The sequence below is a fragment of the Pangasianodon hypophthalmus genome, chromosome 12 (assembly GCF_027358585.1).
Source record: "Pangasianodon hypophthalmus isolate fPanHyp1 chromosome 12, fPanHyp1.pri, whole genome shotgun sequence".
Lineage (NCBI taxonomy): Eukaryota > Metazoa > Chordata > Actinopteri > Siluriformes > Pangasiidae > Pangasianodon > Pangasianodon hypophthalmus.
Genome location: NC_069721.1, coordinates 23,234,743 through 23,250,856, shown reverse-complemented (window position 1 = coordinate 23,250,856; position 16,114 = coordinate 23,234,743). Strand labels below are relative to the sequence as shown.

The window sequence follows — 16,114 nt, the reverse complement described above, 5'->3', positions numbered from 1 at the left end:
GCTATGTCCGGCGCCCTGGCTCCCGGTATACACCTAACTAAAGCTGCTGGTGCCCCTAAAGGCCTAGCTAATGTCACGTGCCGCAAGATAGAGTCACCGATAACCAGAGCTCTTTCAGGTTTCTCAGTGGGTGCTTCACTGAAGAGAGCAAACCTGTTGGACATGTGAAGCGGAGAGGAGTGGTGCTCCCGTGGGTGAGCCTTAGCATTAGCTTTGGCTTTGTGATTATGCTGCCGAAATTATTCTAATGATTAGAAATTATTCTAATGCCAGAGTTGGGGGACTCCGCCTAAGGCATCCAGACTTTCCCCTACAGAAACTACACTGCTCTCACTCTCACTAACCCTCTCTAGAGTCTGGATGCGCACCTCTAATGCTGCGATCTTCTCCGTCAGAGACCTAACATGCATTTATCACAAATAAAGCTTTTACTAATGACAGAGGAAGAGTGACTAAACATCCTGCACTCAACACACTGAACAAGCTGAAAGTTGGACACGTTGTTTAACGCACCTTAGTCGAAGATCTGTTGATATTATTTTAGAAGGCGTGGATCCGGTGTGGATGGCCTCCGCTCGCTGTCTTAACAAAGTACAAAAGCGCACTTCGAGAGAAAGAAAAATGAAAATACGGTAGAAGAGAACGTGAAAAATACAACAGATGAAAACGATAGCGCAAAATTATTGATTTAAAAAAGAAAGAAACAGTATAGTTAAGACTATCATTATTATTATTATTGTTATTATTATTATTACTTTTAACACGTGACATCAGCACATTATACTTTCTCCTTTAAACTTTATGTGCATTCAGTCAGGTTCCCTACGCAGACGTAATCTGTCTGTGTCGAACCACATGACCTTTACCACAGATTTACTGTGTTACCTTTAAGTTAGAATTCGGGGTTTTCCTTACCACAGACTTCTGAAGTCACTGTATTACATATACAGAGCTACCATATTTTTGTTTATCAGCACAAACCAAGACTACTCGTACATAAAGCAATCTCTAAAAAAAAAAAAAAAGGCATTATTTATTGTCTCTGCAGAATTATGTCTGAAGACGCTCAGATGCACTTGGAGCGGCTACAGTATGTAAAGGACCGTCTGCAGATTCCACTCACTGAGCTACAGATATACATAAACATTACTGACCTGCCTGTTTTTATCAGTATGTTGTATGACATGGATACAGGAATGCAACATAACGCAACATACTGACAAAATCTTACCCATAGTAAGTCTGTCATCCTACTAGGAGTCTACTACAGTTCTTTTTAATTCTTTTTTTTAATTATTTTCTTAAATAATTTATTATGGTATCCTATGGATAGGACATGAATGTGAAAATGTGTGGAATTTGACGACTGTCCTTTACTGAAAGACGGTGTCTAAACTGGTGGGCGTTCATTCTGGCTGTAGTTAAGTGCTTCCTCTTTAGAAGAAATAAAGAACTGCTGCGATGAGATTCACCCTTCAGTCCTGCTTCATAGATCACACCACTAGCCTTTGAGAAAAGTTTTACAGCTTACACGTGCATCGGTAAGTTTTTTTGTTTTTAAACTGTTTTTTTTTAAATAGTAGTAACACTTAACAAGTAAATGGGTTGTTAGTCTATTTATCTTTCTGTGCAATTTCAATTTAATTTAAAAAAGTAAATAGATATTTTACTGTGTTTTCAGAAGCACTGGATTAACTCATAGAACATGAGCCATAAAGTTTAAAGGAGAAAGTATAATGTGCTGATGTCACGTGTTAAAAGTAATAATAATAATAATAATAATAATGATAATAAATGAAGACTGTTGTTTGTTCCTTGTCCGCATGCCAAATAACTCTTGAGGTGATGTATTGTAGGTCTGTTGTTCTGAGAAAACACCATGAAGTCGCCTTTAATCCCTGACATTGCTGTGATTGGTAAGTGTTACTGCTTTTAATTCTGTATAAAACTCATACTGCAGAGGGATATAAAAAAATAATAATTACAGGTATTATTAATAGTAATTGTTTCCCCCTTCCTGACAAATGAGGATGTTATACTTGGACCGGATGGGTTTTTGTTTTTTTTGTTGGTGGTGAATTTTGCTCTCTGGGGTTTCAGCAGACACTGAGTGAGTCACTCCATCCACTCTTCCTTTTGCTCGAGGGCAAATAAAGAACACGTTATGCTAATACTAAATACACATTATACACATTATACTGAAAGAAGAAAGAAAGGTAATATTGTTGTCCTGCAGAAGCTGTTAGGTTAGAGCCTTTATAATGCTAATTGCAATAAAAGTCCATAACATTACTGTAAATTAAAATGAATTCATAGTAAATGTTTATTAAATCACATGAAATCACATAAACCTCAAAACATTAAAGAAGAGGACTTCAGGTGCTCATGACCTGACTTTTTTTTTTTTTTTTTTTTTTACTATTAATGAAATATTCTGTTCTGTATGTTCAGTTCCATCATATATTTATATTTCCATAAAATTATTTATCTGCTTTTCTGAAGTGCAGATGGAGTGACCACAATTCTCCTGTGATGGTCAGAAAACACTCCTGATTTCAGGAGAGACATTAGACAAGCGATTTGTGAAAGGATTGTATCGAAAATGTACTGTTAGGTTTTTTACTGTTTAGTGTGTTTACTACTAGCCGCTACTACAATTTATTTTTTTTTGGCCTGGGCTGCTGATGGGGCACAAGTTCTCAAAAAACCTGGAAAGTGTGTCTCATGGGGAAAGAGATTGAATGTTTTTTGCCATACTGTGTCCAGATGATTACCAAAAGAGTAAACTAAAATAGCCATCAGTTATGGACAGGAAATTCTTCTGCCTTGATTGTGTCACATGTTCAAAATGTCTATTCTAATTTGCTTTCTGATCTATTAGTTTCCCTGCTGACGCTGCAGTGCCAAGCCTTTATCATCAGAGAAATCATAGTGAATGAACCGCTGACCCTCCCGTGTACCTGCCCTGGAAACTGTTCAGTGGTTCAGTGGACCCGCTTCATTCCCAGCAAAGCCCTCATTGCTGAAATCCGGACGTGTCACAGTGAACAGCTAAGTCAGGAAAGATTTGCAGTATCAGGAGATACCAGCAGAGGAAATTTCTCCCTGACGATCAGTTCAGTAGCCTACAATGATGCTGGCTCCTACAGGTGCAGCTGTAATGGAACATCCGTTACTGAAGTAAAACTGAAAGTTTTTGGTAAGTGTGTCTGCTATCATCAGTAGAAAACGATGTCGTTCTTAACATGTCTGTAGTAAAGTCTGACCAGCCACACTGGAGCAGGTGTAGCTCTTACAGAAAAGCACAGTAGTAAAGCGAAATGAATAAGACGATTTGTTTTTGCCCGACAGTTCCGACAGTCGTAAAGGCTTTCGAGGGGGAGAACGTCACCCTGCCGTGCTACGGAGACACTCAGAAAGACGTTAAAGATGTAAAATGGAAGAAAGCTGGACAAAAGGTTCTGCTGTACACTCATGCAAACAGATCAGTGACTACTGATGAAGCATCAGAAAGCAGATTTCTGATGTCAGTAGAAGGCTTTCTAGATGGTGATCTCTCTCTTCACATCAGTTCAGTTCACCTGTCTGATGCAGGATTATATCGGTGTCTCATCCGTGATGAATCTCAGGACGGAGAACCACGAGCTGTTTTACTGAAGGTAGAAGGTAAGTATATCCCTTATTCTAATGGTACTTAAAAACCTTGAAAACTGTTAATCATTACTATGAGCTGATTGAACATTCCAGTGTAGTTTGAGTTTTTAATTGAAAATGCAGTCCCACTTTGTGCTGTTTGTACTGATGTACTGTGTCTTCAGTCTCCATGCATGTCAGGTAGCATGTGAAAATCCAAACTGACACATAAATGCCTCTTACTGTTGACACTTCCACGGTTTCTCAGTCTACAGCTTTGAAAATTTCCTAATAAATAATCAAGTTATTATTATTTTTTAAACAGGGCTACAACAATTAACAACCACCAAGAGCAATGAAGTTACAGTACTGCGTGTGCTGCTGGGATTGATCATCTTTGTAGACATCATCAGACTGATCGTTTGCATTGTGAGAAGCAAATCCAGCACTACAGGACAGCACTCTAGATCTAGATCTAGATCAGGACCAGACGAGCTAGCCTTCACTCCCCATGCGCATCAGTGAGCCTTGGACGCTCATGACCCTGTCGCTGGTTCACCGGTTGTCCTTCCTTGGACCACTTTTGGTAGGTACTAACCACTGCATACTGAGAACACCCCCACAAGACCTGCTGTTTTGTAGATGCTCTGACCCAGTCGTCTAGCCATCACAATTTGGCCCTTGTCAAAGTCTCTCAGATCCGTATGCTTGCCCATTTTTCCTGCTTCCAACACATCAACTTCGAGAACTGACTGTTCACTTGCTGCCTGATATATCCCACCCCCTGACAGGTGCCGTTGTAACGAGATAATCAATTTTATTCACCTCTCGGTGGTTTTAATGTTATGGCTGAATGGTGTGCTCTGTTGTTCTGTGTATTTATTGTCCTGCACTCGTCTCGCACTGTTTTGTATTTGCACTTTATGTAGTCTTATGTATTGTTACGTGTTGCACCACAGTCCTGGAGAAGTGACATTTCGTTCCAGTGTATACAAGCTATATAAAGAAATGGTAATAAAAACCCACTTGACTTGAACTGTTGTGTTTTTTTGTCCCCCTGCAAAAGTTTGAATACCTCTGCTATAAAATAATGCTTTATGGAATAAGAATATTCTTTATTCTTCCAAACATAATACTTACGTTGTTACAAACTGATTTAAAAAAATATCATCAAATATCATCATCAAGTACAAACAAGCTTACATATTTTTACAAAACTTCTGAATAAATCACTCATTTTTATATTGCTTTTTGTTTTAAGATGTGCCAAACTGTGTTAAACAAATGTAGCCATTATATTGTTTTAAGATTCATCATAAATTATATTCATGTGTGTATATATTGTTTCTTAATGAGTTTTTAGGTTACAGATTGTTTGCCAGAGTGTCCACTGTTGCCATGACATCATCATCATCATCATCATCATACTTGCCTTGCAGAGACCTGAGCTGCCGCTTGACGTTCCGTACTGTCGCAAAGCGTCAAACGCGGTGTCGTGAAGCGCGCCGCCCCAGCGAAGATGGCGGCTGAGCTGCATCCGCGCAGCGGAAAACTCATCGGGCTGTCCAACTCGAACCGCACTGCACAGCGAAATCAGCCGGTTCAGGAGTTTAATCACGGTCTGGTGCTCAGCCGGGAGCCGCTGCGGGACCGCGATGTCTTCACGGTTCGGATCGACAAGAAGGTAAACAAGTCCGCCTGCCTCATCAGGCTAAGCTGCTGTCTGTTTGTCTGCAGTGCCGGGCTGAATCCCAATCCCTTCCCTGCTCACTACAGAAGTGCACTACTCAGAGAAGGGGGTCCGGTTCTGCATGACGTTTTGGGGATTTCCTTTCCTATCATCGCCACTAAACTCACAGCTGATTTCAATCAGAGCTCTCTGAGCCGCCAAAGCGCCCTTACTGTAGTGTACAGAATAACACTTACACCCTACCTAGTGCACTATCTGTCCATTTGGGATGCAGCCCTCGGTTTTGCCAGAATTTGACACTGACATCCTCCAAATAACAGATCAGAGTGAGGAAAATATGTTTAATTTGACTGTCACACAGTTAAACCGTGTCTGTGTAATCTATCGGTTTGTTAATGATGCTAATTTATTAAATGTGAGACATTCCGTTTTGTAGTCTAGCTACAGCTGCTACCTTAGCTCAAGGACCGTGTTTTTTCATCCCACCGTTTTTAATCTGAAGCCCCGCCCCCTTGCACTAGGATTGGCGCGGTTATGTGTGTTTCTGCCCTTTTATTGGCTAGACGTCACACTCTATCCGGAACTGTCCAATCCGGGTACAGGAGGCGGGATTAGTTGAAAACGGGTAGGAAAAAAAAAAACAAGCTGTAGCTTAGCACTAGGCATCATTGACAGAGATGCGTTAATATTATCCAGTAAAGAACCTTTATTTGGGTTATAACTTTATAAAAAACACTTTAGATAAGAGAAGAAATGTTGCAGCTGAAACTAAAAAGCATTAATTTGCCAACATAAGGTTTATAAATGTTTGTTAACTATGTGCTAATGCCTTAGCAATGTTTAAAGCTAGCTCTCTGATTGACAGCCGGTTTGTTTGTTTGCTAAATAAACAGTCAAAAATTTCGGTTATTAAAATTAAAATAAAATTCATAACGTTTTAATAAACTGTTTAAGCCAGTGCGATGCCACAGTATAATGTTTTAGCTACATTGCTAATTTAATCTATAAGCAATTAAAGTTAATGTTTACTGTTTAGAAGGTTGAACGATATTTAATGAAAAAAATATCGTCGATACTTAAAAATATCGCGGTATATGATATTTACCTATATACCTTAGTTTAGCTAACAAAGAGTCAATGAAACACTGCAGCCATGTTATGAATAACAAAAAAGTTACTAGATATATTTATATATAAAAATTAATTAGATTTTAACATCCAATCAGTTATTCTTGGACGTTATTTAATGATAATGCAGAGGTACGAAAAAAACGTCTACGATTTAGCTGTGGCATTTACGATTTTTCACCCATTCCTATGGTGATAAACTATGAGTTTCTGCTTTTTTAGCTATAGCAGAAGTCAACGCGAATAAAATCTACGTAAGCCAATCACAAACTTCTTTTGTTTTATTAGCCAATCGAAAAAAAAGCGGGCGGGGCTGTGGGAATCTGCTCAATAAAGAAGCGCAGGATTGAACGTAGGGCTGGAAATTTTTGACTGTTTTCAGTGAGTCAGATCATTTGACTCAGCTCACCAGTAAGAATCGACTCTTTTGACTCCCAAAAGAATCGTTTAATTCTCATTAAATGTAAGATCAGTTTGCGGGACGTGAGCAGATGTGGAGTAAAGCAGGGCCAGGGAGGAGAAAATTCAGCTGTTTATCGGCCGTCATGGTGTGACGTGTTTCCGGTAGTGATGAGAAATCTGGATTGTTCATTGAGTCGACTCGTTTCGGCTCCCAAACGGTTCAATGCCATTTTGTTCTAAACTGCACAAAGTTTGTGATGTTTCGATCCGTCATGTTTCAGCACTGGGGGTCACGGTGGCTTGGTGGTTAACACTGTTGCCTCACACCTCCGGGCTTAGGGGCTTGAATCCCGCCTCCACCCTGTGTGTGTGTGTGTGTGTGTATGTGTGTGTATGTGTGTGTATGTGTGTGTATGTGTGTGTGTGTGTGTGTGTGTGTGTGTGTGTGTGTGGAGTTTGCATGTTCTGCTCGTGCTTCAGGGGTTTCTTCTGGGTACTTCGGTTTCCTCCCCCATTCCAAAGGCATGTGTTGCATCTCTAAATTGTCCATAGTGTGTGTGTGTGTGAGTGTGTGTGAGTGTGTGTGAGTGTGTGTGAGTGTGTGTGAGTGTGTGTGAGTGTGTGTGTGTGTGTGTGTGTGCGCTCTGTAATGGGTTGGTACCCCGTCCAGCGCGTCCCCTGCCCCCCGGCTCCAGGCTCCCTGTGACCCCGTGTATGATAAGTGGTGTGGAAAATAAATGGATGGATGTTTCAGCACTGTATCTAAACACTAACGTGGTTGAAGACGACTGACTCATGCTCTGTTTGGACAGATGAAATAAGGAACGTTTTTATTTTATTTTTAATACAGTAAAGCGGCATCAGACTTCACCGTGACTCTCGCCAGGATAAAGCGCTTACTGAAGAGGAATGAAATCACAGTAAACGAACAGCTCAGGTGCTGAAATGAGGTTTCCATGGAAGCATTTATGTACAACAAAAGAAACAGGACTCGTATTGTACATGTGAGTCGACTCGCTTTAAAGAGCCGAAATGTTCACAAACGACTCATCGTTAAGAGAAGGTGCATAAATCTGATGTACGCTCATTTTTTTCGTGTAAGATTCTGTTTTTTTTGCAAAGTTTGCACCTCTGTCTAATTATCTTCTATAGATGGTGCATACCGTACCCAAACCCAAACCCAAACCCAGTCCTTTCCAGTTTTGTTAAATTTGAATGAGATTCAAATATCAGGACGAGCTTGTGTTTCGAGACGAGTCAAATCGCTGAACATCATTTGAAACTTTTGGATAAATTGTTATGCAGATGTACTTATTAAATTAGAATCATCAATAGTGTTCGATTAACACTCAAATCTAATTTTGAAAAGTGTTTTTAGTATGATGAGTTGTAATGTTCATGTCGCTGTTCTTCATACATGGATCATTATAAACCTTTATTCCACCTGAACAAACAAACAAAACGAATACTAGCACTGTCCAAATACTAAATGTGTTTTACTTATAAAATATTAAAAGGTTAAACAAGATTAAATCAAGAACATCACGCAAAAATTTCTTACATTAATGAATTAATTAACTATAACTCTATGAAAATCATGAAACAATCCCGCAACATATCATATTTAACACAGTGAAAATCCTGAGAGCTATAAAAAGCCAGGTTAAAGTAAATCGTTCTCATTTACACGATCGTTGTATTTTCAGGCATTCGGGACGATCTCTAATACCAACTCGGGAACTTGGGAAAGAGCGTCACTGTGTTTAATTATTGAGGAATCAGAAATAGTGATTACAGTTACACTGGGATTAATTGTTCAGCTTTTGTCTGAGAACGTAAACTAATTAAGAGATAAAGAGTTTATTTAGTTTTGTGCATAAGTGTGATTAAAATCATTTTCATCAAATCATCAAGTGACATGTGTATCATCTACCTAAGTCACAATCAAGGCTTTTTATTTTATTTATTTATTTATTTTAAAAGATATTAGAAAAATGCACCAAAATGGGATCCACACTGCGCCTCATTCATCAAATCTTTTATAAAGTTGAGTGTAAATATTTGCGTAAGTCAAACCGAACTAAATTTTACACCGGATTTAAAAAAGTTTCCGAAAGGCTGATTTTGTTCCTACTTGCGTGTGTGTGTTGATCACATGTAAAGTGAAAAACACGATCCTGACTCAGCTCATTTGCATTTAGCGACGCCCACAAAACTCCATAAAAGGTCACGTGCACAGACAGCTGGGAGCAGGAAATGAACGATCAGGGTAAAGGTTTCAAAAAACAGACGTGTGGAAAATATTTCGTCTCACTACTCTGCCAATAAAATATTTAATAATATATAATGTTAATAATAATAATAAAAACTGAGAGCGAAATCCTCCATCAGCTGACTCTAAAGCTCTTCTATAAGTCGCTCTGGATAAAAGCGTCTGCTAAACGCTGTAACTGTAATAAAATGAAGCAATTTAAACCCGACAGTTTATTCCAGATATAAAAGTGGAGTAATCCATGAAAATGATATGATTTTGATGATCAAGTTGAGGTTTACATTACGATACGAATGTTTTTTTTTTTTATTTTAAGAGATTGTCACGAAATTTTCACCAAATTTCTTGTGTAAATGCTCATATGAACAATTTGCACACAAACACGTTCGTATCCAGCTTTATCAATGAGGCCCAGTATTTCTCCTTGGACTGGGAATTTCACTTTAATGAGTTGTTCCTTTTGTCCTGCTGTCACTTGCTGTTCATTCACTGCACTGACGTACTGTTTACAGCACACGACTCTTTGAGTTTACTGACTGTACTTTCATTCATCTCCAGTCTCTTTTACAAGCTTTACCGCACTGACACGTTTTACTAAACTCATTCTGGTCACAGGTTTAGACCCCTGTGTTTACTGTAATGTCCTATTGTCATGTTAAATGTCTTTTGTGATTGGAGTGTTTATGCTCTACTGCCTCTGTGTGTGTGTGTACTCACTCCTGCATGCTTCTTATTCCTGTTGCACTGTTTGTATGTCTGTCCTGTTTGTGTGTGTCATGTCATGTGTATATTACACCTTGGGTCCAGGAGAAACATTATTTCATGTTGTGATGACAGTAAAGATCTGCTTGGCTTGAATTTGTACACATACACATAATGAGTGATTTTCTCCCACACCTCCTGTAACCGTGTGTGTGCAGGTGAACTCGTGGAGCGGCTCTATAGAGATCGGCGTGACGGCGCTGGATCCGGCCGCTCTCGACTTCCCCAGCAGCGCCACAGGGCTGAAGGGCGGCTCGTGGATCGTGTCCGGCTGCTCCGTGCTGAAGGACGGCCGCTCGGTTCTGGAGGAGTACGGGCGTGACCTGGACCAGCTGAGCGAGGGCGACCGCGTCGGGATCCAGAGGAACGGCCGAGGAGAGCTGCACCTGTGGGTGAACGGGCAGGACTGCGGTCCGGCGGCCAGCGGCCTGCCCTCGCGCCTGTGGGCCGTAGTGGATCTCTACGGCAAGTGCACTCAAGTCACTGTGGTCAGCTGCGAGCCTCCGCCGGACACAGAGAACGAAGATCGGGAGGAGTTAGAGGAGGGAGAGGTGGACAGGGCGGCGTCCGCGGCGGCGTCTCCGGCTGCTCTCATGCCGGATCATGAGGACACAACGGGGGGCGTGGTGTTACCCGGGGTTCCCGCTATAGCTGCTGTGATGAACGGCTCGGCTGAGGACGGTACTCACAAATAACATTTCAAAACAACTCAAATGGTGTAAAATGTTGCTTTTTTTAAATTATTATTATCTTTTCCATATAACACGTTCTCTCATGTTCTCTTGATTTTGTTTTTGTCCTCAGCTCCTGAAGTTACACGAGGACACGGACACGGCCGACCTGACAAATTCCCCAATAACTTCGATCCAGACACTGGTATTTATTCTTAAATTAGCTTTTAACATCACCTAAATCTTTTACCTTCTTGCATACCCTATGTGTGTTTTAATTCAGATATTTCAGCTATTATACACCAGTGAAAAGGAGCACAAGTGATTACAGTTACAGAGCTGCTGAGGTGACATGGTGCTTACTTTTGTTTAATAAGGTGTGGCCAGGAACGAGTATATTAGTGGCTGTGGAATGCTTACCTCAAGGCACTTATAATATTTTAAAATGAGCGATGGTTCGCCCAATGAAGTGTATTCTCAGAGCGAATAGACTTTTTCTCCAGTTAAATAATTAACTGTTATTAAGTCTGACATTCTACAACATATTATAGTTAAAGTTATGTTCAAAAATCATGAAGTTATGATTTTTTTTTTTTTCTCAGATCGGATTTGTCTATTGTAAGTGACTTGTATCTGTTTTTAATGTTTTGAACACTACTTGATTTTGATTTTTTTTCCAGTGTAGCTTCTATTGATTCCTAGATATCAAGTAAATCACAAATTTCCCCATCGTTCTGCTGTAGTCATCGCTGTCCTCTGTTGTTGTTTCGTTGCACTGTAGACACCGGATGATGATGATGATGATGATGATGACTGTGATAATGCGCACTAAAGTCACATGACTTCTGCTCGTTCTCACTCACAGCCACTAATCGGACATGTATCAGATCTAGAAGCATATATGAAAGGTCTGATGTGAAAAGATCAGATTTTCTTGTCCCCTGGGGAAAAAAAACAGATCTCTGCCTTATTAAGGCAGAAAATCAGATTTGCGTTAATTCAACCTGGTCACATGAACGTAGCCGTAATTCGTTCTAACTTTGGCCACACAAATTATGCATCTCGTGGGCATTATTAACTCATGGCCACGCCTACGCAAATAATATGCAAATATTTCTAATCCTGGTTATTTTGCTTAATATTTCAACCACTGTTTAAATTGCTAAATCAATAGTTAAATGATTACAATTATCCGGACATGTAGGAGACCAAACAATTTTATTACGCTTGCCTTTTATTTCACACTGTATATTAGAAGCCTACATTCACATTCTTAAATAAATAAAACTGGTCTTTAGATTTATATTAAAGGGATAGATGTTTTAAAACGTACATTTAAACACAAAGAGACATAAATAATACACAGTTAAGATGATACATGATTAGAGCTTGTGATTTAATGCACCAGCGTGAATACTAACCGATAGAGAAAGAAAAAAAAAAAACACTGGGGCATGCTGTTATAGGAAAATAATCAATGATGGTGTGATGTGATGTGATAAAGCAGAGTTACTGATATCATGTTAATGATTCTAATTTTTTTGATTAATTATTTTTTATTAATTAAAGTATGACACATTGGATATATTTTATATTTTGAAATGAACCCTTCTTTGTGGTGAGCTGGTGTAATAACAAGGCTTCATCTACTCTCCTGTAATTTAGCATTGCCTGAATTTGCATATTCAAACCTGATTGGCTCTTGTATTTTATGATGTAATAACAGTTGCCTGTCATGTGTTTAATATGCTTGCAGATTTTCAGATTAGAAAATTTCGATTAGATTGATTTTTTTTTTTTTTTCCTAAAACTGCTCCAGCGACAATTTGCTACTCAAGTTAATTCATAAGCGGCAAGATTTCTGAATGTTTGAGTGACTTTAGGAATGAACTGATTTCTCTCCCACTCCAGTCCTCACGGAGCACCAGTTATTCGACGTGTTTAACAACGCCATCGTGTCGCTGTACCGATCAGAAGACGAGGGCAGAGAGGACTTGGGTTTAGGAGGAGCAGGTGGTTCAGGAGGAAGTTCAGACTCCTCCAGAGGGGGAACAGGAAGCAGTAATGGATCCCGAGGAGCAGGGGGAGGAGGAAATGAGAACGGAGTCGGAGGTCGAGCAGAGGGCGGGGGAGGCAACAATAACAGCCCATCAGGGAATGGAGGAGGAGGAGGAGGAGGAGGAGGAGGAGGAAGTGGGGCGGGGACGACGGTATGCAACAGTGGGATGACCACCAATGACGCGCTGCTGTTCCACGAGAAGTGTGGCACGCTGATTAAACTGAGCAACAACAACAAGACGGCCGAGAGGAGGAGACCGCTGGACGAGTTCAACAACGGCGTGGTCATGACCAACCGCCCGCTCAGGCACAACGAGATGTTTGAGGTGTGTGTGTGTGTGTGTAATAATGTTATAATGTAGTAATGCAACTTGAATGTATCATTAAAGGACAACTATTTTCAACTACATTTTGTAAAGATACAGTAAGCTGCAGTGAAAGTAAACTGCAGTGATGTATTTCAGAATATTTATTATTATAAAAACTATCACTATATAAAGATTTTTTTAAAAATACGAGTAAACAAAATATGATCTGTAAGCCTCTAAGTTTACGTGGGAGAAGGAAGAACTTATTTTTCATATAGATGATTCATATAGACTTCTACAGTATTCGTACAAATGATTGTATAAATGTTTAAACAGGAAAGACAAGATATTTTTTTGTTTGAGAGTAAACTCATGAAAATCATTTTAATATGAATGTCTTGAATAAGTGTATTGCTTCAGGTATGTGTCAAAACTATTGACACTTCTGACAGAATACCTGAAATGAATACAAAGAGGTGTGAAAAACGTTTCCATTTACCTCACTCAGCTGATGCTTTCATCCAGAGCAACAAAAAAAAAACGTTGTCTTTGACCACATCCTGGTTGTCTGGTGTATAAACTGTTCTTGGCATCCGTCATTATGGAAAAAAAAATCTTTCAGTACAAAAGAGATCACAAATGATTCACAAATCAGGAGCTAAAAATAAAATTAAATACAATCAGAACTATAATAACAACACTTAATCATTTTTTCCCAAGGGAGGCTTCACCAAATAATACAGCTGAGCTCAAAAGTTTACATCCCCCTTTCAGAATCTGCAAAATGTTAATCAATTTACCAAATAAGAGGGATCATACAAAGTGCATGTTATTGTTTATTTAGTGCTGACCTGAATAAGATATTTCACATAAAAGATGTTTACATATCGTCCACAAGAGAAAATAATAGCTGAATTTATAAAAATGACCCCGTTCAAAAGTTTACATCCCCTTGATTCTTAATACTGTGTTGTTACCTGAATGATCCACAGCTGTGTTTTTTTGTTTAGTGATAGTTGTTCATGAGGCCCTTGTTTGTCCTGAACAGTTAAACTGCCTGCTGTTCTTCAGAAAAATCCTTCAGCTCCCACAAATTCTTTGGTTTTCCAGCATTTCCAGAGCCGGGGGGTGAAAACTTTTCGAATTTCAAGATCAGGGTAAATTTAACTTATTTTGTCTTCTGGGAAACATGTAAGTATCTTCTGTAGCCTCTGAAGGGCAGTACTAAATGAAAAAATACGATATTTAGGCAAAAAAATGTACACATCTCCATTCTGTTCAAAAGTTTTCACCCCTTAATGCATGGTTTTTCCTTCTGGAGCATCAGTGAGCGTTTGAACCTTCTGTAATAGTTGCATATGAGTCCCTCAGTTGTCCTCAGTGTGAAAAGATGGATCTCAAAATCATACAGTCATCGTTGGAAAGGGTTCAAATACACAAAAATGCTGGAAAACCAAAGAATTTGTGGGAGCTGAAGGATTTTTCTGAAGAACAGCAGGCAGTTTAACTGTTCAGGACAAACAAGGGACTCATGAACAACTATCAGTAAACAAAAAAACACAGCTGTGGATCATTCAGGTAACAACACAGTATTAAGAATCAAGGGGATGTAAACTTTTGAACGGGGTCATTTTTATAAATTCAACTATTATTTTCTCTTGTGGACTTTATGTAAACATCTTTTATGTGAAATATCTTATTCAGGTCAGCACTAAATAAACAATAACATGCACTTTGTATGATCCTCTTATTTTGGTAAAATAATTAAAATTTTGCAGATTCTGAAAGGGGGATGTAAACTTTTGACCTCAGCTGTATTTTTGTTCTGTCTTTAACTATAAAACTAGCTTTTGAAATCCATATTGTGTTAAAATACAGCTTTTAGGCTTAATTCATGACTCCTTGTGTATTGATATTGATTTATTAATTTTGATAAACTTCCCAAAGGATCCTAATGTATCTCAGGATGAAAATATGCACAAATCTAAGACAGATCATCCAGCTGTGTGTGTTAATACATTAACACTGGTTATTTTTGCCAATGTGTGTGTTAGATTCGTATCGATAAACTGGTGGATAAATGGTCCGGATCCATTGAGATCGGAGTGACGACTCACAACCCAAACAGTCTGGACTATCCTGCAACAATGACCAACTTACGCTCAGGTCTGTTTATAGCGACGGGGGAATAAAGGGCGCTCGTAGTTCTGGTTTCGTTTGGAGATGTTTGATGCTCGATGTACTTGTAATACCGTGTTCATCCGTGTTGTCAGGTACCATCATGATGAGCGGCTGTGGGATTTTGACCAATGGCAAGGGCACACGTAGGGAGTACTGTGAATTCAGCCTGGATGAGCTCCAGGTAACATTTCTGCCCTCACACACACACACACACACGCACACACACACATCCTGCTTTAGCACACGTCACTATGTCTCTTAACTGTGTGATTATTATTATTGTTGTTGTTGTTGTTGTTGTTTATCTGTAGGAAGGGGATCATATTGGCCTGATGAGGAAAGCCAGCGGTGCTTTACACTTCTACATCAACGGCATAGACCAAGGTGAGCGAAACTTCCTTACTTCCTTATTAACATTTATATTTCTCTGTCTCTGTTTCTCTCTTTTATTCAGAGTGACTCAGGAGTGAGGCAGAATTCACTCTGACGAATGGAGTTGTTATAGGTGTCTATAGTGGTACAATGTTATTCTCTTTCAAAAAATTGGGACATTATTTTATATATATATATATATATATATACACTATATGACCAAAAGTATTCGGTCACCTGCCTTGACTCACATATGAACTTAAGTGCCATCCCATTCCTAACCCATAGGGTTCAATATGATGTCGGTCCACCTTTTGCAGCTATTACAGCTTCAACTCTTCTGGGAAGGCTGTCCACAAGGTTGAGGAGTGTGTTTATAGGAATTTTCGTCCATTCTTCCAAATGCGCATTGGTGAGGTCACACACTGATGTTGGTCGAGAAGGCCTGGCTCTCAGTCTCCGCTCTAATTCATCCCAAAGGTGTTCTATCGGGTTCAGATCAGGACTCTGTGCAGGCCAGTCAAGTTCATCCACACCAGACTGTCATCCATGTCTTTATGGACCTTGCTTTGTGCACTGGTGCACAGTCATGTTGGAAGAGGAAGGGGCCCGCTCCAAACTGTTCCCACAAGGCTGG

General features: G+C 39.5%; 2 protein-coding genes across 3 annotated transcripts in view; both read left to right on the top strand.

Moving 5' to 3' along the window:
* Positions 1–1,052: 1,052 nt before the first annotated feature.
* LOC117598680 (uncharacterized) lies at positions 1,053–4,806 on the top strand. The gene is made up of 3 exons (XM_053238749.1): positions 1,053–1,090; positions 2,796–3,199; positions 3,352–4,806. The coding sequence occupies exons 1-3, from the start codon at positions 1,053–1,055 to the stop codon at positions 3,696–3,698; spliced, it is 789 nt and encodes a 262-aa protein (XP_053094724.1). The 3' UTR covers positions 3,699–4,806.
* A 327-nt stretch (positions 4,807–5,133) lies between these two features.
* The window catches only part of neurl4 (neuralized E3 ubiquitin protein ligase 4), a 33,732-nt gene continuing 22,751 nt past the window's right edge, over positions 5,134–16,114 (top strand). For both annotated transcript variants that reach the window (XM_034309546.2, XM_034309545.2), the window contains exons 1-7: positions 5,134–5,317; positions 10,046–10,568; positions 10,692–10,763; positions 12,470–12,942; positions 14,979–15,090; positions 15,198–15,286; positions 15,417–15,489. In XM_034309546.2, coding sequence (XP_034165437.2) covers positions 5,153–5,317; positions 10,046–10,568; positions 10,692–10,763; positions 12,470–12,942; positions 14,979–15,090; positions 15,198–15,286; positions 15,417–15,489 — 1,507 coding nt within the window. In that variant the 5' untranslated portion in view covers positions 5,134–5,152. The remainder of the gene's footprint in view (positions 5,318–10,045; positions 10,569–10,691; positions 10,764–12,469; positions 12,943–14,978; positions 15,091–15,197; positions 15,287–15,416; positions 15,490–16,114) is intronic.

Coding starts and splice junctions, on each gene's coding strand:
- LOC117598680 (XM_053238749.1), top strand. CDS start 1,053: ATGTCTGAAGACGCTCAGATGCACTTGGAGCGGCTACA. Junction 1,091..2,795: donor ATGCACTTGGAGCGGCTACA/GTATGTAAAGGA, acceptor AAACTAAAATAG/CCATCAGTTATGGACAGGAA. Junction 3,200..3,351: donor AGTAAAACTGAAAGTTTTTG/GTAAGTGTGTCT, acceptor TTTGCCCGACAG/TTCCGACAGTCGTAAAGGCT.